Source organism: Trichomycterus rosablanca, chromosome 7 (genome assembly GCF_030014385.1).
Source record: "Trichomycterus rosablanca isolate fTriRos1 chromosome 7, fTriRos1.hap1, whole genome shotgun sequence".
In the NCBI taxonomy this organism is placed as follows: Eukaryota; Metazoa; Chordata; class Actinopteri; order Siluriformes; family Trichomycteridae; genus Trichomycterus; species Trichomycterus rosablanca.
This window is the reverse complement of record NC_085994.1, coordinates 37,392,464-37,415,061: the sequence shown is the minus strand read 5'-3', so window position 1 is coordinate 37,415,061 and position 22,598 is coordinate 37,392,464. Positions and strand designations below refer to the sequence as shown.

Below are 22,598 nucleotides of genomic sequence, written 5' to 3'. Positions count from 1 at the left end.
ATTTTCGCTCGGTGACTGGACAACGCTAGATTTGCCGACTCGGGAGCAACTCGGCGTTTGCTCTGCGATCAAAACTCGGCTCTCGATCGCTAAGTGTGAACTATCCAACAACTCGATCCGACCGGCTCGCCGAGCGCTCGGCAACCGGATCGAGTTTTCTAGCATGTCAAATATCTGATCCAATAGGTATTGGTAACGGTATCGGCATCGGCAAGTACAAAAATACATGTACTTGTACTTGTACTCGGTTGGGAAAAAATGGTATTGATGCATCCCTAATTTTAAGTATTGTTCACTTTTTTTACTCCACTGTTTGAGTAGCGCAGTGGGCAGAGCGCATTGCGCATATTTTTCCGCCCTAGGTTCGAATCCGGCTTAGGGCAAAACTAAAGTAACACAAGCAGGCCGGCGCTATGGGGAAAGATGGATTATGTAAAAATGTTGTTTGCACTATTGAGAAAAGATGTTACATGTTCTTTACGCATGTTGTTTTGCCTAAAATATGGTTCTGATTCATTAAAGAATGAAAATAATAAATGTTAAACAGCCTAAATAAAACATTTTGATAATGTTCCTATGAGGGTGTAAGACCCGTCATATTTTTTATAGGTGCAACCCTAACCGCCTACACCCCGCTCCCGCTCAGGTAAACACCTGCCATCCTACTCCCCACCCTATGCCTTCCACCAACCCGCCAGCCCAGGGTGTTCCTTATTTCCAGTTCTGAAAGTTGGCAACCCTAGTAACCAGTTCTCTCATTAATGTAGCCAAAGTGTGTAAACATGACGTTAAAAGCCTAATAAATAAATGTCTGTTTCAAAAGAGTTGGGACAGCGTGTGTAACTGAATTGTGTGTGAATTCGACCTTTGAACGCTAGCCGCTTAGCCATGTTTCGGACTCGCTTTCCCAGCATGCACCGGTGTATTGTGTTGTTGCTCGGGGTGACGGAGAGAGAGAGGAGTGGATCCAGGCGCTCTCTACAGACCGGGCTGATCAAATAATCATTATAGCGCGACCATGAGAGCAGAAATGTCAGAATGAGCGTTAATAACATGCTGTAAATTCGCCTGCTGTGGAATTACACGGTTACAGTCTGAACACTGAAGGTAAGTGTTTGTTTAAAGCCAGTTTATTTCAGTTCTGTGTAACGGAGCTTGCGTTCCATCCATCAGTTTCCATCCACCTGCAGAGCGGTACCTACCATAACAGAGCTAACGGCTAACTGCGCAATCACTCATTCATTCACCAAACTGTCCGGTTTCATACATTTTATCTTATTTACATTAAAAGAACAGAACAGCTAATCATTCTATAAATGTCTGTTATTGTGTAAATAACAACAACAGTGTAAATAACAACAGTGTTTTGCTATGGTTACAATAACAAAGCGGTGTTATGTTGCTGAACGTGACGGTAATAAACGCTGTGTATTAATTACAACATTTTTATCAGTTTTATCATGTACTGTATTTATTATTAAATGTTAGTTTTTATTTAATGTTGTGTCCGCAATGCAGCTGCTGGGCTGTGACTTATGTGCTGTGGGGTTTGCACAATATACCGTTTTATCACGATATTATTATTGATACTAGCATTCTGATACCTGCTTAGTATCATCACTATAGTATATATTCAATAAATAAATACATGTGCAAATGAACCGAAAGTGATTAAAGGAACTGTGATTTACATTCCTACATTTGATCACGATATTCTAATTGATACTAGCATACCGATACCTGCTTAGTATCATCACTATATTATATTTCATTACAAAATCTGTGTGCTGTTATCAGGTTTTAATCACACTGCAGTCATTATTACTGTAATAATAATCTACAAGAATCATAAAGTGATTAAAGGAACTGTGATTTACATTCCTACATTTTATCACGATATTATTATTGATACTAGCATACCGATACCTGCTTAGTTTTATCACTATATTATATTTCATTAAAAAAATGTGTGTGCTGTTATCGAGCTTTAATCACACTGCAGTCATTATTACTGTAATAATAATCTACAAGAATCTTAAAGTGATTAAAGGAACTGTGATTTACGTTCCTATATATACAATAAAATAAAAATGATCAAATAAGTCATTAAAATTAAATATGTGTTAAACCATTAACTCAGATTTTGATGCTAAACTACTGATAGGGGCGGCACGGTGGCTTGGTGGGTAGCACTGTCTCCTCACAGCAAGACGGTCCTGGGTTTGATTTTCAGGTGGAGCGGCCCAGGTCCTTTCTGTGTGGAGTTTGTATGTTCTGCGTGGGTTTCCTCCGGGAGTTCCGGTTTCCTCCCACAGTCCAAAGTCATGCAAGTGAGGTAAACTGGAGATACTAAATCGTCCATGACTGTGTTTGACATTAAACTTGAACTGACGAATCTTGTGTAACCATTAACTACCTGTCTTGTCATGAATGTAACCAAGGTGTGTAAAACATAACGTTAAAATCCTAATAAATAAATTAATAAATAAAATAAGTGATAAGGCCAACTGGTCTTACAGAAATCGTCCCACAGCTCTTAACACTGGACCACCTACTTTTAGTGTTTTTATTTACCAAAGATAAATCCACAGTAGTGGGTTCTCAGGTGGCACAGCAGTAAATGATGTTAGCTCAATATTGCTGGGATCCAGAGTTCAAATCCTCAGCGGTGCTATCGGCCAGTCGGGCAGCTACATACAATGGAAGAAACTAATACAATCAACCATTTCTTGGGTATATTTAGCACACATAAAATATCCCCCTTCTGCTCCTCCTTTACAGCATAAACATTCATTAATTCATTTATAGTCTGATTTACCACTGCTTTATCCTGGTCAGGATCACAGTGGGTCTGATTCATCAGGAAAAAGGCAGGAAACACCCCAGACAGGTCAGCAGTCCATCACAGGGCAGACACACACACACCTGCTTTCATTGCACCCACATGAAGGGCTTTTTATTAGCTTCAGTTAGCCTGACTGCATGTCTTTGGACTTGTGGGAGTAAACAAGCATCTGTACAAACAACTGTCTTCAAGTGCAATTACATGAAGCGATGGTCTCTTTCTCATGATTGAAAAAAAAAAACACATTGTTGTTGTATGTTTAGAGTATATTCATAAATGTTAGTAAGTGTACACAGTCAAGCAAGCTTTTACCATGTGCTTTAAGACTGCTGTGCAAGAATAAAGCCACTTTTCTTAAACCTGCAACTTGACTGAAGTCTGTTGCTGATCACATGGACAAAGAAGAAGCTTCTGAAGAAGAGCTACAGTATTTGGCCACAATGACTGTTCACTTACTGTCAAGCATGGTGGTGTTATTATTATGCCCTGAATATTCTCTGTATTGCTGCCAGTGAAACCACTGTCTTGCAGAAAATCATAATGGAGTATCTTGGATGTAACTGAGTGTGACAACAGATTCATAACCACCAAATGCTAAATCAGGCAATAATCAAGCTATTGGATAGACGTAGTGTGGACCGGTAAATTTGGTTAGAGTCAACCAGTTCTGTTGAGGACATTCATACCTGAGTTCTGTCAGAAGCTTGTTCACACCTATTAAAAGCGACTAGTCAAAGTAAAAAGAGAAAAAAGGGAATTTATAACCAAATATGGGGTGTGCTACATGTATAGTTTCTGTGGGGTTGTTGTAAGGAGATATTTTTCTAAAAATCCAGATCAGGAAAGTAAGTGCTGGTGCTTTAGCCTATCGATTATTAATGCTGTGAGGAAAATGCATGAAGACTGGAGAAAGATAAAAAAAAAGCAGAGAGAGAGTTTGTGTCAAGGGAACAGACAGAAAAAGACTGTCTTTTAACCATGAATGTCAAATAAAAAACACACAGAAACAAAATTACAAGAAAAAAATAAAGACATGTAACAGATATGTAACAGAGCAAAACCTTGGTAAAGAGGTATAAGCACAAGAGTTTGGCTGGACTGTTATGGGGGTACACATGTCCCATGAGGAGTCAGTGGGTCTTAAAGCTCTCATCTTTTGTCAGTCACATTAGACATAAGCTTCAGTGCTTTGATATTTTGGCTTCTCCACAAATGCCTCTTGAGGATGTGAGGGAGTGTGTGGGCTCTCATATTGCTTCAGAATCTCCTGATGTTCCGATCAGAAGCAAGCTCTCGCTGGGTTACGGTAAGCAGGGCATAATCGATGTAGATGATAGTCATTTTCATTATTCGGCTCAGTAACACTGTTCGTCCTGTTCTGTTGGGATTAAAATCGTTCTGTTGGGAGTAAAACTGCATGATTTGAAGTAGTTTACAATTTTCATGTGCAAATCTTCATTGTTGTTTGGCTTGTTTATGTCTAGTTTGTAGACTGTATATTTTTTAAGTTTTATTTTATGTATTGATGTACGTATATTTAAATGTAGTATGTACAGTATATGGCCAAACGTATTTGGAAACCTGATCATGAGATTATTGGACATCCCATATTCAAAGCAAGAGCGTTGATCTGAAGTTATACAACCCCCTCACCCCATGTGGCTAAACAACCCGCATTTTTTTTTTATAAGCAGATCCACAACTAATGTTGGAGAAAAAGGCCAGGCTCACTAATGATGTTCCGGCCCCTAGAGTTCACATCTAACTCAAACCATGATTTAATTTATCTCACCATGTAAACAAGAAAGGCCTTCCCCAAACTGCTGCCATAACATTGCAAAGATAATTTGTTTTGTATCATTGATTTTATACACTTGTTAGCAATGGGTGTAACTTTATAACCAAAACGTAATAATTTTCTAAATACTTTTGGCCACGTATTGTACTTAAGTACATGGGTACGTTGGACCTATCTTTTTGGAATGCATTTTAAATTAGTTGCATGGTGTGATTGTACACTTGGGCCATAGTCCAGTCTTGAGAAGACCAGAACCTGAACCTATTAGCCTTCACAGAGAAAAGTTTCCAAGCCCTCCTAATGTAGAATAATTGCATCATATGAGCAGTGTGAGTCAAGAATAATGGCTGGTTATTCAGACCAAGTACAAACTTTCTTGCCTTTGGGAATGATATGTTCCCGAATGAAAGCAAAATCTTAAAAAAGGGCCATACACTATATGGACAAAAGTATTGGGACACCTGTCCATGAGTTTGTTGGACTTCCAATTCTAAAACCACAGGCCTTTATATTTAATTGCTTCTCTTTTATTTGTAGCTGTAATATCGTCAGCTCCTCTGGGAAGCATTTTTACGAGACTTTTGAGGTCTTGCTGAGGTTTAGATTAAAATGATAAGCCAGACAATAAACCAACCCAGAGTTTGAAATGTCAATTCCACCAAATCTATTCTGTGTAGACATTGTGTGTGAAAGTCTTTAATGGAAAAAAGCCTGGGCTGAAAGATAACCCAATAATCAGTGTAAAAAGGGCTTGGCTGTTAGATCCCGTATGCAGCATTGTTTGGATGCAGAGGATGATGCAGAGGATGATGAAGTCAGGCTGCGGTGTGCATATTGTGTTGTAACTATTGACCGTTTTTTATGGCAGCTGGAAAAACACAAGCCAGCCCATTTTAAACGATTCCTATAGACAGTAACTGAGCTAATAGCATGAATGTCATTGGGGAATTGAGGCCTTCTGGGAGCCGTTTGAGTTTCTGCTCTCAGTGCCTAATGTGCTGACGTCATGGCTGGTGATGGGAAGATGCTTAGATGTTTTACCATCCACATTCTGCCCTATCCATCATCAGCATGGGCAGAGCTTCTCCTCAGTCACAAATCTGAGTTATTAATAATAGATTTGGTCTCCCCTTCTCTTGTCTCACTGTCTGTTCGATGCTAATGCAGTCACTTGTTTGCATTATCCAACGTCCTTCACACAGCTGTGGAAACTGACTGTGCAAAGACAAAGCAAAGTCATTTTCTTAAAAAGAAGTCTGCTTCGTCGTGGTCATTAGGGTGAGATCAGATGTTTTATTCATGTCGATGATGTAAGAGGGAAACGGTCAGACCTTTTACAGAGTCTGAGCTCAGCTGTGTCACAAATGAGATGAGTTGGGCTTACTGTACTTGTGTAAGGGGGCATGTTTATTGTTTTTAATGAAACCTGTAAAGATGGACGCTAAGGTGGCACCGTGGTCTACCGTGCTAGCCCACTACCACTGGGATCAGAGTTCAAATCTCAGCTGTGCTATCGACCGGCCAGGCACCTATACCAACATGATTGGCTGTGTCTGTTGAGGGATTTGTTGAAAGGATTCCTCATTACTGGGTGGTCAAATGCGTCTGCACATAGATGGTGAATAATGGAGAGCAGTGACTCTCTGTATGAGATCCAATTTTAAAACCACAGGCCTTAATACTGAATTCCTCCCTCTTTCCTTTGTAGCTGTAATATCGTCCACTCTTCTGGGAAGCATTTCTATGAGACTTTTGAGGTCTTGCTGGGGTTTAGATTAAAATGAAAAGCCAGCCAATAAACCAACCCAGAGTTCGAAATGTCGATTCCTCATTACTGCTGTAATCACAGCCTCTGCTGGGTGGTCAAATGCGTCTGCACATAGATGGTGAATAATGGAGAGCAGTGACTCTCTGTATGCAATCCAATTCTAAAACCACGGGCCTTTATATTGAATTGCCCCCATTTTTATTTGTAGCTTTAATATTGTCCACTCTTCTGGGAAGCATTTCTAAGAGACTTTTGGAAAGGTCTTGCTGAGGTTTAGATTAAAATGATAAGCCAGACAATAAACCAACCCAGAGTTTAAAATGTTGATTCTTCATTACTCTGCTGAGTGGTTGAATGCGCACATAGATGGTGAATAATGGAGAGCAGTGCGTGACTCTCTGTATGCGATACTGCTCTCTGTGTTACTGGGGAAAATGTGGTGAGCAACTGTGCGTTGTTTATTTCAGTCCGTGTGTGCTCATTTGAATTACGATACATCACACTTTTAGATTAATTTAACAGCACCCTCCCTTCGCCAACCCTTCTGGGGTGTGGGGTGCAGTTTGGCATAGACTTTTGCAGAAAAAGAAATTAGCTAATGGCATCTGAATACCATCACCATTATGTATGTTTGATTACCTCTTTTTCCACCCTCTGTTTTCCCTCTGCTTGTGTTTATGTGTGATAACAACACTAAAGTGAACACTGGAACTGGAAACCAAGCAGACTGATGTAAAAACCCTAAATCAAGTACAAGTTCACTCTTGGTCACCTGTATTTCCTCTTGTGCCCCATTTAACACTCATTACTTGCTTGCTGCATTTGCTGAAACCCTACATTCACACTGGCAATATTTATTTGACCTAATTCACACAAATTGCTGTGTGCTGGTCTCTTGTGAGTGTTGCTGACCTTAGCTTTACCACTTCTTCCTGAACCCCAGGAGTATTTTGCCAAATTTGGGTGTGACAGACCTGAACACAGAGGCTTGCTCATTTCTGTAAAACAACTGTCCGTTATTATGGGAGATGTAATACGACTTTATCGCCGTCAGCCTGTCTGCTTTCTCTTAGCTTCCCATCCTCTACTCTTTCTCCAAACAGCCTGGTGTGGCAGATTTATTAGATTTCATAATCAATATCACAGAGCGAATGCTTTAGGACCGAGAAGGCCGAGCCACACTGAATTATTTAAACTGCAGGAGGTTCAGACTCAGTTTAAATCCTCCAACAACCCCCCACTCATGGGATAATTGCACAGTTTGTGATTTGTTTAGTATTTTAGTGGCTTTTTGGAAAGCTTTGCATCAGTATTTCATTAACTAGTTATTGTTTAGCAAAATAGAGCATGGAGTAAACAGTCAAACAAGAATAAGCACTATAGTAAACTCTTACATTAGGTTTGCCTACAAACTGACAAAGTAGAAAACTAAAATGCTAAGACATTCAGTCATGCATAAAGTGCACTTTTAAACCCTGTTTTTCCACTATTAGCAAGAATGACCAAGTCATTTTAGGTCAGTACAGGCATCTGCACGTGATGTTGGTTAACGTAACCACTGGTGACAAAACACCAGAACATTTCACATTCAGCCTTTACTGATATTAAAATCTAATCAGGTGAGTGATATTTATAACCTGATTTATTTACATTTTCAGCATTTAGCAGACACGTTCATCCAAAGCCACTTACAGTACTGTGACAGTATACACCGATCAGCCATAACATTAAAACCACCTCCTTGTTTCTACACTCACTGTCCATTTTATCAGCTCCACTTACCATATAGAAGCACTTTGTAGTTCTACAATTACTGACTGTAGTCCATCTGTTTCTCTGCATGCTTTGTTAGCCCCCTTTCATGCTGTCCTTCAATGGTCAGGACCCCCACAGGACCACCACAGAGCAGGTATTATTTAGGTGGTGGATCATTCTCAGCACTGCAGTGACACTGACATGGTGGTGGTGTGTTAGTGTGTGTTGTGCTGGTTTGAGTGGATCAGACACAGCAGCGCTGCTGGAGTTTTTAAACACCTCACTGTCACTGCTGGATTGAGAATAGTCTACCAACCAAAAATATATCCACCCCGTGGGCAGTGTCCTGTGACCACTGATGAAGGTCTAGAAGATGACCGACTCAAACAGCAGCAATAGATGAGCGATCGTCTCTGACTTTACATCTACAAGGTGGACCAACTAGGTAGGAGTGTCTAATAGAGTGGACAGTGAGTGGAACTCCAGCAGCGCTGCTGAAACAGATGGACTACAGTCAGTAATTGTAGAACTACAAAGTGCTTCTATATGGTAAGTGGAGCTGATAACATGGACAGTGAGTGTAGAAACAAGGAGGTGGTTTTAATGTTATGGCTAATCGGTGTATATTGTCTAAGCAATTGAAGGTTAAGAGCCTTGCTCAAGGGCCCTACAATGGCAACCTGGCAGTGGTGGGGCTTGAACCAGCGACCTTTTGATTACTAGTTCAGTATCTTAACCGCTAGGCTACAACTGCCCTCATTTATCATTAGCACCCCTAATTTTAATGCTTGTATAGTAACAGAGTGGGAGTCTGAAGCTCTGTCAGAGGATACACGTGGGTTAAAGTGCTGTTTCTGTAAACTGATATAAACAAGGCCTCTGTGTTCATTGAGAGCTGCTTTATAAGAGCTGTATAATGATTATGCAGAGACGGGGTTGGACAGCACTGGATGCTAGCTCTCCATCTGCTACTCCATCATCCCTGTGTTGAGGTCTAGTACTAATTTCAGCCCTCTCTGTCAGTGTATTTAATAACAGGCTATAATACTGGCATTAGCTAGTCATGGTCTTTGTTTCATAGACAAGATGATTGGGGATGGGGGGGGTGCACATCTGCTCTGTGTGTGTGTGTGTTAGCGTGTTAGCTCACTCAGCTTATTATTTCATCAGTTCAGCGGTGTTCTTCACCCATATCTGTAATGTACAAACAATATCCTAAAGAGGCTTTAACATCCTCACTGTACCTGTTAATGCTAATACAGGATGTGTGAGTTTAATCAGCTGATTATAAAGCAGGTAAGCTGTTAGCATAACTGCTAATGGCTGCAGAACTGTCACATGCACATATTACACTGCAAATCTCCCATTTCCCAAATCATCCAAGCTGCTGCATTAAATTCCAATCTGGGGACTGAAAAAGCCATTAAGGTGGACTGAACTCACAGTCAGGTTAATAAAACCAGTTCAGGATGACTTGTGTTTGGAACACAGCCATTAGAAGGTGGTACATTGGGGCCATAATAAAATGCACAGAATCAGTGACAAAATAAAATCGATTCTTTTTATCTGGATTGTAATTCTTATTTATTTTGTGTGATTTTTCCCTCTGTTTGCAGTGATTGTGAGTTTATGTGAATGTGTGTGCTTGTTTGTGTGAGTGTGTGTTGTTCATCATGGATTTAGAGAACGTGACCATGGAGAATCAGCTTCACAGTGCGCAGAAGAACCTTATGTTTCTGCAGCAGGACCACGCCAACACGTTAAAGGGCCTTCATGCGGAAATAAGCCGCCTACAACAGCACTGCACAGGTACAAACACACACACACAGGCAATTAACACATTAAATGTGAACGTGTGACCTACAATAACATTTTTGGGACTCACCTGTGTTTGTTTGGAATCTGTGAGTTCTGGTTTTTCTCGACGATTGAAGCAGATAAATCTAAAATTCGGTGTCCTGCTTAATTCTGCACTTGTTATATTATGAGATCATCACTTTTCACATAATCGCTCGTCAAAGTTGTTTTTTGCTAAAGTTTTGGCCTAAACACTCAAAAATATGTGAACGGTACAGTGCCAGAAATTCTGCCAAGAAGAGGGGTCAAAGATTAAACCCATGATTTGCCAGGATCTTGTGGATAATCGAGATGCCAACATCTAAGTGACATGTGAATAACATTTGATTTTCATCAACCTTTTTATCCTGGTGAGGGTCATGACGGGCCTGGTTTTACCAGAAAACACTGTGTGCAAGACAGAAACACCTTGGACAGGGCACCAGTCCATCACTGGGCTTCACCAACCCCCCTCACAGCCAATTTGATCTGATTAGATGCCCAGCCAGCCAATAGCACAGCTGAGACTCAAGCCTTCACTTCAGCTGTGGTGGGCTGGCGTAATAGACTGCTGCGTCACCCGAGTACCTTACATACATTTCTTACCCAAAATATTTTGTGATATTTTCACAGAACCCACAGTAAACGTATAAAAAAGCTTTAATTTTAGAAGAATCTTTAAAGGAATTTACTGTATGTGTTCAGCTACTTGAAAAGAACAGATGATCGCCGGGACATACACGTCTACTACAAGTGTATTTAAACTTTTAACCCTAAATGTCTGTATCACTGTGAAAATGCTCTAAGTTCATATCCTGACCACTGGTCTTATTCTTCTCACCCTCTCTCTTTAAATACAGAGCTGAATTATGAGCTGACAGTCCGGAGTTCTGATCCAAATGGTAAGATTTATTTACACGCCTGTCTCATTAACACATTCATCATTTTAAACATCTCCCTGCTGAGTGAGTGCTGCCCAAGGCGTAGTACTCCTTTTACCTTTTATTATGCTGTTATAAACACTATAAGAATTAGAATCAGTCTCTGTATTTCTGGTTACTTTGGTGTTTTAATTCGTATGAACAGGCTGTTTAAGGGATTTGAACTTTCCACATTTTGATTCATCATATTGAACTTTCAGACTCAGTTCAGTTCATTTGGAACTCTAAGAGGTTTTGTTGTGCGACTGAAAGACATCAGATGTGATGTAAAATGTTTCATTTCAAATTCATGTTTTACCACCATTTTATTCTGGTCAGGGTCACGGTGGGTCCAGTTTTCCCTGAGTTACTGAGCTCCATGCATTCTGTGGACTGGACATTTTATCCCTCTCATCTCTTACCCTCTCATCTCTCACTCACTCACTCATCTCTCACCCTCTCATCCTCAGAATCTCATCTCACCCTCAGAACCTCATGTCTTACCCTCTCATCTCTCACCCGCAGAACCTCATCTCTCACCCTCAGAACCTCATCTCTCACCCTCAGAACCTCATCTCTCACCCTCTCATCTCTCACCCGCAGAACCTCATCTCTCACCTGCAGAACCTCATCTCTCACCCTCAGAACCTCATCTCTCACCCTCAGAACCTCATCTCTCACCCTCTCATCTCTCACACTCTCATCTCTCACCCTCAGAACCTTATCTGAGCGCCCAGGTTATTCTGCTAGCACACCAGTGCCGAGATCCTGAACTCCTTGATTCGAAACTAGGCGTTGCCACCGGTCAGCTGGGCGCCATCTAGCGGGCATAATTGGCAGCGCCTGCAGGGAGGGATGACTGGACTATGTGGGCAGGGTGTTCAAATGCTGTTTAAGGACCCTGATTGGCGGATAGAGGCGCCTGTGCAGAGTGCATGGGTGGAAAAGGGTTCCGTTAAGGGCTGCGCGTGGGTCGAAAGAGGCATGAGCAGCAATATACCCACCTCGACTGCAAAAAACTGGGGATCCCCCAGCAGTGGAAGACAAACTGACTACACTAAATTGAGAGAAAATGAGGGAAAAAAACTATAAAAATATAATAATAATAAAATAAGAACCTTATCTCTCACCCTCTCATCTCTCATGTTCATATCTCTCTCATCTCTCACACACATTGGATAAAAATGCCTTGAAGTATAAATAGCGATGTACATATTGATTATTCCTCTAGGCAGACACAGTTTAGAAAGTGCATATTATACTGTGCAGTAACTGACAGTAAACAGCAGAATTTAGCGTTATCTCATGGGCTGAAGTTCTATTTTAAAAGAAAGTGACGTGTGCTGACTAATTGTAGCTGATGCCATTGGTGCTTGATGTAGCCAGATAAGAGTACAGGAAATTTTAGGAGCAGTAATGGACTGATGCATCTTCTGCAGGTTAACTTGTCTGGAAGCTGACACACAACCCTGATCGCAGTAAATCATAAAGTCACATAACAAATTGAAGCAAAAATAATCCAAACAGTTTTTTTTTAGAAAATAATAATGTACTTACAAACTTGATATAGACCTCTTTAAAAACTAGCAGTTTTTTTGTTTTATAAGGACATGATTAATTGGTTGTCAGGCTATGATGATGGACAGTCGTGTCTTTTAGGTTCTGCTCAAACCTATTCCATTTTCCACATTCACTTTCCTTCAGGGAAAACTCAAACGTCTAGCAGAACGCTGCAGTGAATGCAGGGCAGTGTAATTAGATTGTAGATGTATGTGATTATAGCTTTATGGAACTGATGTGGTTGATTGAACAGGTCAGATAAAGATCTAACCTTCTGAGTCACACCATTACTGACATGAGCTCATCCTGTCAGCTTTTGCTAATACGGGAAGACAGAGAATCTGTGTATAGTGTATTAAAAGATTTGGTAAGAAACAAATGTACACATTTTACCACTCACAGTTGAGGTCAGAAGTTTAAATACACTTTCTTACAATAAAGAATTGTAAGGAAATATTTACTGCTTTAAACACGGGACTTTTTTTTTTTAAACTACCTCATTTTTGTTAGTCCTTGTCAGTTCCACTAACAACCCACGATTAGGTTTAGATCAAATCAGTGACAGTAACCAGTCTTTGAGGGTGAGGGTTAGAGCCTCCATTGCCTGTTTTTGAATGTCACTGGGCACATTAGCTTTCCCCTTTGTAATTTAAAAATGTTTTGTGACTTTTGATGTATTAAACATTTGCACACTTGGGAACGGTCTCTGCGACAGATATATCGCATTAGGCTTTAGGCAGCTACATTTAGGAAAGCATGAGAGATGCAGGTTGTGTGTGTGTGTGTGTGTGTGTGTGTGTGTGTGTGTGTGTGTGAGAGAGAGTGATAAAGTTAAAAGCAGAGCTGAAGGTCAGTCGTGGGTGGAACACTCCTCTCAGCTCATATTGATTAACAGTGTAACAGAAGATGGCTTGTCTCTCTGCTCCTCTTCCTCACCCCCTCTTTCTCAATATGATCCAGGGCCACACCCTGTTCATGATAAAGCATGATGAGGAAAGAGACTGAACCAAAAAAAAAAAGGGGGGGTGCAAATACATAAACCATACCTCTCAAATCCGACGCATTGGGGCTGAGATCTCACGGTTTGATGCCACTGTTAAGTAGATGCAAGTCTACAATGCATTACATACAATTACAGATTACAAACAAAAGTTTACTTCTTTCATTTTCTTCGAAATCTGGTGTGTTCAGTATACATACAATCACAGTTTGTTTAATGAAAGTGATTTAGACATTTCTGTAGCTGGTGAAGGTGCCCGGATTAAAAATCTAATATTAAATTAGTAAGAAGAGTATATGTTCATGTAAAAAAGAGGACACCACGTGACAAGTGTGTCATTTAATGCACCTTATTAAGAGTTGTGCTGTGAGATCTGAGGCGCATAAACAGTTGATTTTAAGATTCAGTATCACTATCTTTATTACCAAACACCGGCCACAAGCAGAGAACTCATCACCACTTTTCATCAAAATGTTACAATTGCTTTCATATATTATGACTATAAAAGATATTTTGTGAGTATGTGCTGACATCATGTCTGCGGTTTACTACATTATCTGTTACTGTACAGTGAAGGATCTCAGAGGTCAGTGCTGCCCTCTAAAGGCTAGGTAAAGGTACAGCAGCTTTTAAGAATAACAGGTTAACGGTGCAGTGACTATCCTGCATGTTATTATTGAGGATCAGCCCCGGTTCTGGACTGCTTTGCTTGGGGGGGCAGTAAAACCTAATGAGGGGGCATGTTGATAGTCATGTTTTTGAAGCCAGAAATATATTCAAGGCTTGATTTGTGCATGAATGATGACAGCCAAGCTATTGATACTGGCTTAAAGTGATGTATGAGGTAAAGAAATAAAAATGCATGTTTTCGAACTTAAACTTAAAACCCAATGATTAAAAAATACATGTTGATTATGTAAATGGAGAAAAAAGATGATCTAATTGTATTTCATTTTAATACGCCCCCTTAATTAAATTGCCATTACTAATAGAACAACTCTATTTCTTGAAAGGCTTTAATACAAATTTAAGTCAAAGCTGACAAATGTACCTACACACAGACTGAGAATATTCAAACGTGGAAATAGGAATGAGTGAGAATATTTATATTATTGGGAAATTAAAATATAAAGAAAACAAAAGAATACTAATTCTGTAAAAAAAAAGTGTTTACCAGTATACCTGCCTCTCGCTCACACTAACAGAACATATACTGCCGAACTGAACTGTTTGGGGCAGTCTGCCGATTTTTATATGACTCAAAGAGCCAATCAGGAATAAGCAAGGAAATATCTTCACACTGTAAAACAAAATGCATTTTTGTGATTGGTTCAGAGATAATTTTAAAAATAGCCGTTGCTTGCATTGTGCTTGGGCGGGCAAAGACACAATTTGGGGGGGCAATGCCCCCCTCAGCCCCCCCCTAGCGCCGGCCCTGTTGAGGATGCTTATTTATTACAGATTATCACAAAATGAAGTATTGTTTATGTACCATGGGGCTTATTGTCCGATGCCCTTTCATTTCTGGCTAGTAAAATGATATTACTTTGAGGTATGAATGCCATTTTTAATACAAATAAAATGAGTTCAGGACTGACACAATGTCAAACATGCAATAAACAACTTAAACTCTTGTAATAATCTAATGTTTGCGTATCGTTCTTGCTAATTTTCTGCCCAATGATCTGTTTTAGGACCATTGAAATGAATTTTGGTTTTGGCCTATTATTGAGTGTATATTTACTATATGGACAAAAGTATTGGGACACCCTTTTTATTTTTTAAATCTATATGTTTCAGCCACAATATGTGCCAACAAGTGTAATAAATCAATGAAATAAAGGATATTATATGCTTCCAACTTTGCAGTAACAACTTAGGGAAGGGATTTTCATGTTCTGTGGGACAAAGCAGAGTTTATAAAGACATAAAGAAATGCTTCTGTGAGAATTTGTGCCCATTCAGTAAAAAGAGCATTCGTATGGCTGAGCACTGATGTTGGTGAAGAAGCCTCAGTTGATGTTCCAGTACAGTGGGGCTGATGTCAGGACTCTGAAGCTTCTTTAAACCGAACTTATCTTTATGTATTTATAGAGCCTACTTTATGCACAGGGGCACCGTCATGCTGGAACAGGAAAGGGTCTTCCCCAAACTGTTGCTGCAAGATTGGAAGCACATACTTTCCTTTATATCATTGATTCATTACACCTGTAAGCAACTGTTGTTGTTCAAACATTAAAGGGGTGTCCCAAAACAGAAACAGCAAAGTGTGCTAAAGTAGTTATAGTTATTATTTACTTATTACTTATTTTTTTATTACAATAAAGTCACTGGACACACTTTAAAGTAACAAAAAGTACCATTAAAAATTGAATTCAGTTATTACTGTGTGTGTTACCAGACGATGGCGAGGCTCGGTGCCTTGAGCTGCAGCGCCGCTGTGAGGAGTTAGAGGAGCAGCTAAAGGTGAAGGAGCAGGAGAACAGCGAGCTGCTGCGTGAGCTAGAGCAGAAGAACGCCATGATCTCAGTGCTGGAGAACACCATCCGCGAGCGAGAGAAGAAATACCTGGATGAGCTGAAGCTGAAGAGCCATCGCTTAGCTGTGCTGTCCGGAGAGCTGGAACAGAGAGCTGGCACAATCGCCTTCCTCACTGCCCAGCTGCACGCCACCAAGAAACGCCTGCTGGAGGGTGGCGCCGCCTTCAGACCGTCCCCACCCACCGAGCCCCGACAGGCCTCACCCCGACAGGCCTCACCCACCGCCAGCCCTGGAAAGCAGCCGGACACGCCACGCAGACGCATGCGTAAGAGCCTGTCGCAGCCGCTGCACTGCGAGTACACCGAGCTGTACAAAACGGGCGCAGCGGACGGGCGCAGACTGGTCTTGAGAGATGCCACAGGTGGCATGCCTGACCCCGGACCGTTCCTGCAGCCCAGAGAGACGCTCAGCGCACACGGCAGCTCTGAAGTGCAGATGATGGTACGGGAACGGCCCCCTGTTATCCCACCCATCGCACCGTCTGTGACGAGTCCCGCTCAGAGCCCAAGGCAGCAGCGAGGTTCTGCACACGTCGGGGTCGCACACAGGATCCACCACCCACCTGCAGAAGTGGAGACGCTCGCCGTGGATCAGGTTGGCAAGGAGAAGGTGGTGCGTGAATCCTCCGGTACTGACCGAACTGTTTAACCCTCATACACATACACAGTATCCATACACTGATTAAAGAAACACTGCAGCGTTTTTCAACTTAATCACTGTCCACCACATCTGCACCTTATGTCTAATCAACACTAACAAACATGTTTCCCAAAACTGGGGCACACTCTTGTTAAAACAAAAAAGGTCCTTCCCCATACTATTGCCACAAAGTTGATGGCATATCATTTATTTTTTATCTCTGATTTTATTTACTCATTTGCTACAAGGGTGTCCACATATTTTTGGTAATTTACTGTAGAATATAGTAAAATATATTGACAGTAGCACCAACTGTCCTCGCTCACATCACCAACGACCATGTCTAAGCACTGGCAGGCTAGGGTTGCCAGATTTCATCCATACTTAACTTGACATGACAGGAGGGGTCTTAAGTGCTTCGCTTCATCATTTATACCAAACCTCTGTACTTTGTGGCCTATTTTATTTCAGTATGTAAACAATAACTGAGCAGTAGAAGCAAATACCCTAAAAAATTATGGTAATTACTTAAATTCTCTTAATTTGGTGGATAGTTTTTTTATAGGGCTGCTCCGGGGACATCTTGTATAAATCAAAACATTGAGTGGCCACGTTGTGTTCATGCATTGGAATGAGATCCTTCTGCATTCCCAAGACGTAGTAAGGTGTGGGAACAAGATATGCAAAGATGATTCACTATATGGCCAAAAGAATTGGGAGACCTGCCCATAAGCTTGTTGGACATCCCATTTCAAACAACAATAGTATTAAAATAGTGACTTCTGTGGGATCCTTTCAGCTATAACAACAGCCGCTCTTCTGAGAAGTGCCCATTTAGTCAAAATGATGTTGGTCATAAAAGCCTCAGTTGATGTTCCAGTTTATTTCAAAGCTGTTTAGTGGGGCTGAGGTCAGGGCTCTGTGCAGGCCACTGGAGACTCTGGTTGTAGCTTGGAGCATCAGCTTATAGTAAGTCAGGTTTACCTTTCTTGGACAGTCGTATACATTAATCCCCGGAGAGCAAATATCTGTCTCTGTATGCTTTGTGTGTTGCCACACCTTACCTTAGTTATTTTGTTCCCATGTATTACTAAATGGTGGCCATGTGTTATTTCTATTTAAACGTAATGTCACCAGCGGGGCTCAGTACAGGTTTCTCCAGGTCTAAGCTCTCTTTACAAATGAATTCTGGCTTCATGAGACTTTGTGGACAAAGATGAGGTTGGAAAACGCTGCCAAATTTATACCAATGCAGTATAAAAATGCCTGAATGAAAGTATAAGGACACACAAGCAGTGGTATAAATGTTCACCAATTTACAGAATAACGTCTCACATGCACAAACACACACAGTTCATCAGTTATCATCCCAGTTATCAGACTGGGATACTAATGTAGCTACACAAACTTCAATACTGGACAACAAACACTGGATGTCAAACACTGGATGTCTTACACTGGCGTAACTGAAGAAGACGTCTGAGATGTAAACAGGGACGAAGATGAATGAATGTGCTGCTAGTTTACTAAACGTACGGAGGAATCATCAGCTACTGGAGAACCTCCTGCTTTTTATGCAAGACTGCAGTGAACAAAGTCAAACCAAGAGGTTTTCATCTGATAGCTTTTTTTGGACTTCTGTTGGGAACACTTAAGCATGCCAAATGTTTTACTTTTCTCACCTCGTCACAATATTTCACATGTTTTAATTTGTGGAACGTCTCTGATCACCCTCCTCTGTTTTTTTGGGGTTTTTTTCAAAAAGTGTGAAGTTATTATACACAGCCAAATTTTGTGATCATATATATTCATGAGCACTGCAGTAGTAATGCAGTTTTGCACCGTTCTTCTCTTTACTCTCTGTACAGGCCGCTCACAAAGCTGAGTATTACTGTAGATCCCTGCTGCTTCCAAACATGTATACTCATAAAGTACGTTATGACAAACAGCCCTGGATTTGTTGATTTCTTTGAGTAAAGCCTTATTTTTATACCACAGACCTTAAAAATATTTTAAAGTATTCGAAATTGTAAAGAACACGCCTGTCGTGACAGTTTAGGGATGTTTTTCTTCTTCATTTGCCCCCAATGTAGTTGTCTCTACCCCATTCCCAATGAAGTCTTGTCACTAGTACCACCTCTGCATTGGCCAAAAAAGCTAAGACTATCACACATGCACAGTCACTGGCCACACCTTTTCACTTCACAGAAAGCTATATTTCATACAAAGAGCCTTGCTACGTCCTCCAGACCACCCATCACTAGCACAGGCACCTTGACCAGACAGCAGAGGCCGCATTTACACAGGGGCAAAAAATGTGACCTGTTTCCTACCCTTAGGTGCAGTTAATATAGCCAGGTTGATATAGCTGAGGAGCTTGATATCTTACTCCACATTACTTTATATGTTTATTGTGGGTTTGTGAGACAGCAGTGTAGATTGTTGCTTTGATGGTGTAGAAAATGCTACAATATGATTTCACTTGGTGGTATAGCATTATTCTTCATTACTGATTATTAATGACCACAACTGGTGACTTTTCTCTACCCAGAAAAATAGCACGTTTAACTGAACCTATTAAGTATATGGAACCATGTTCAAAAACAAAATCCAAACCTTATCCAGATTCTTATACTAAGAGGAATTTTTTTCCTGAATGTTTAGATGTAATAACAAAATCACCAGAAACAGTCAAACAGACACAGAAAAAGAGAGAGCAGAGAATCTGACTCATAATGAGGAGACGACAGTTCATTGAAGTCACACATATTAAATAAAGTGATGAAAATGATGGTCAGTGATCACTGCTTTATAATTTATTGATTTCTGGCCTGACTAAAGTATAAAACACACAGATGTACACTCTTTAGTTCAAGTCTTTATTTACAATAAACATTTAGACCTTTGGCTCAGAGCATACATTATTGCAAACGTGCAATTAAGATAAAGTCTTATCTCCAACCAGGTCTGTGAGGTAGACAGTCTAGACTATCTTGCTCTTAAACCAGCTTTGTCTTCAGCGTGACTCGCTGCATCCTGTCCAATCATGTTAATCTACTAATGTGATTTACACAGGCTGATTAATCAGACTTTTTAGGGCCGGAGACAGAGACGTGTCATAACGTGTTAGTACAATGTGACATGATCATTAACACCATTAGTCTTTACCAGCTTAACGAACCAAACACATGTGAGAATCATGTGAGGATCAGTATTTTACACAACCAAAAATAACCAGTCACATACTGTACATGCATATGTGTTTAACAATGCTGAATGATTTAGTTTAGTGACATTTATACAAAAATATAAATAAGAAAACAGGAAAATATAAAGACTAGCTCTATAGAAAACATATTTACAGTGATGTCTGTGATGCAGTAATATCAAATGTTCTGGTAAAGTGGTTCCAAAACAGAGCAAAATCAAGAACAATCACCTTCTACCACAATAGACAATCATGCAAATATAAATAAACAAGAAAGGAATAAAAAGAAGAAATTATAAGTAAAGATCATATTTTAGATGTGATTTCATTATCTGCAAATAAGTTACAGAATTAGTAACAAGCTGCATTTTGTGTGGAAACTGAAGTGATTCCAGCTGAAAGTTGCAGATCAAAATGACCCAACAATGGTCAACGGAAACCAAACTCATCAACTCACCAAGGCCTGATACCAAAAATCTAAGTAAAAATCTAAATCATAGGTTATAATGTGCCTCAGTGGTGTGTATGGAGAAGCTGGACTACCTGTGCAACCTGACTGAGCTGCATGGACTGCCTCATGCCTCAGTAGTAACAAGGACACCCTCAAAATGCAGAACTAGAGAAGAATCAGTTAGAAAGGATAAGGAGAGAGGAATTGTGTTCACTACCTGCAAAATCATTCTGTATTTTGGGGTTTCTTGTTGTTGCCGCTCCAGTGCACTTGTTGCCACTTTTACTTCCACCAAAGCAGGTGAACTTGATGCACAGTCATGTATGCTCCCAGGTCAGACTGATATCCCTGATGTTTAATTTACTTGGTGTTGTACTGCAATGATTAAGTGTTTCCTTCATTTTTTTGAGCAGTGTAGTGTTATACAACCAAACACAATGACATGAAAAAAAGTTACATTAATATATATACTGTATATACTGTATATATATATATATATATATATATATATATATATATATATATATATATATATATATATATAAAACATTTGTAAATGGGGGCGGCACACCTAGCACAGCCTAACTAACTAATACCTTCATTGGTAGCGACTAAATCATTTCTCTAAAAAACGTCTGATAGATTTGAATTGTTATATGTATCACTATAAACATATTATTGTTCTGTATGTCCTCGGTTGGATTGCCAGATTATTCAGATGAGCCCTTGGATCAACATAAAGCATTTTTCTTAAGCCATTTTAAAGTAAAATACCAAACTACACCCACCCAGTGGCTTGGGATCCATTCTCACATCTTTACTGCTCACAAACGCAAACATTTCAGACTCCTCTGCTAAATGCCTTTTTATGCAAATAAGTATGGACAGAATTTTGACCTAAATATGTTCAGTTTATGAGCTCCAGAGGTAAAACAACACGACTGCACCGAACAGCAGCACACAACTGGACGTTTGCCCCTTGCTGGAGTTGCCAACATAGTACTCCATATCCGTCTCATTCCTGAACACTCCATCAGCCCGGTCTACATGATGCCTGTGTCCATTTTCATGTCCATTGTGCCTCGGGTGGCCGTGCCCATAACCCCCATACCCTCCGTGACCGTATCCAGGGCGAGCCATCGAACTGAGCCCGTGTCCGAGCACCATTCCTCCCAGTGCACCCGCCGCTGCTGCTCCTGCTATTTTCCCAGTGTTAGAGCCAGAGGAGGAGCTTCCGGTGTGGACGTGTGGAGCTTTGTGGTTCTGGTGGCCTCCACGGTTAGCCCCTCCCCAGCCTACTCCAGTTCTGCCTGCGCCACCCCACCGCCCACCGGCACCCCGACGAGACTGGACATCAGGAAACAGAGTTAGCAGGAGGAGCAGGCAGGTTAGGGATGGGACGAGGACTTTGTGGAAGAGCATGATGGGAAAAACACTTTCTGTGAAGAGAAAAAAAAGGTCAAAAGATCAATGACAGTGCATGATGGGATTCATTTAATGAGGTGGGTACTTACTGGAGTGGAGGCTTAATGTTTTTGATAGTACATTTTCATAACACTGTAAGTACGAGGGCGCCTGACCATGAGCTTGTTGGACATTCTATTCTGAATGCAGATATGAATATAAAGTTCCCTGTTTGCCCCTTTGCTGCCATACAGTCACTGTTCTTCTGGGACGACTTACCACAAGTTTTTGGAGTTTGTTTGTGGGAATTTGTGGCCATTCAGGTGGATGTGAACGCCTCCATTTAATCCATCCCAAAGGTGTTCAGTGGGGTTGAGGTCAGCGCTCTGTGTAATACAATGTAGTTCCCCTACAAAAAAACTCCTAAAAAATGTGTCTTCATGGCCCTCGCTTTGTGCACAGGGGGATTGTCATCCTGAAACAGAAGGGGCCTTCCCCAAACTGTTGCCACAATGCTGGAAGCATATTTATTTTAACTAATTGATTTAATTTGCACTATATGGACACAAGTATGGGCCGCCATTTCTCATTTTCGAACAGGTGTAAAGTTATATGAAGGTTATTATATGCTTCCAACTTCAACAGTTTAGGGAAGGCTCTTTCCTGTTACAGCATGACTGTGATCCTAGGCATAATGCAAATCCTATATATACATGAAGCTTGAGGAATCTCCAGTGGCCTGCACAGAGCCCTGACCTCAGCCCCACTGAACAGCTTTGAAGTGAAGTAAAGAACTGATGCGTTCTTGACCAATGGTCATACAAATGCACCTTTGCATCACTGAATGGGCACAAATTCCCACAGACATAAAGA

At 40.7% G+C, this 22,598-nt stretch overlaps 1 protein-coding gene across 2 annotated transcripts; it reads left to right on the top strand.

Annotated features, from left to right (window-relative positions):
* The first annotated feature begins 951 nt into the window (after positions 1 to 951).
* ccdc92 (coiled-coil domain containing 92) lies at positions 952 to 18,610 on the top strand. Of its 2 annotated transcripts, none has more exons than XM_062999375.1 (4): positions 952 to 1,107; positions 9,825 to 9,975; positions 10,863 to 10,904; positions 15,884 to 18,610. In XM_062999375.1, the coding sequence occupies exons 2-4, from the start codon at positions 9,840 to 9,842 to the stop codon at positions 16,669 to 16,671; spliced, it is 966 nt and encodes a 321-aa protein (XP_062855445.1). In that variant the 5' UTR covers positions 952 to 1,107; positions 9,825 to 9,839; the 3' UTR covers positions 16,672 to 18,610. The 2 variants fall into 2 exon arrangements, with proteins under 2 accessions (XP_062855445.1, XP_062855444.1); XM_062999374.1 differs by having other exon boundaries at positions 9,783 to 9,975.
* The last annotated feature ends 3,988 nt before the right edge of the window (positions 18,611 to 22,598 follow it).

Bases quoted from the DNA above. Each gene is read 5' to 3' on its own strand.
- ccdc92 (XM_062999375.1), top strand. From the start codon at position 9,840: ATGGATTTAGAGAACGTGACCATGGAGAATCAGCTTCACAGTGCGCAG. The intron at 9,976-10,862 runs GTACAAACACAC...CTTTAAATACAG, and splicing joins CCTACAACAGCACTGCACAG to AGCTGAATTATGAGCTGACA. The intron at 10,905-15,883 runs GTAAGATTTATT...GTGTGTTACCAG, and splicing joins CCGGAGTTCTGATCCAAATG to ACGATGGCGAGGCTCGGTGC.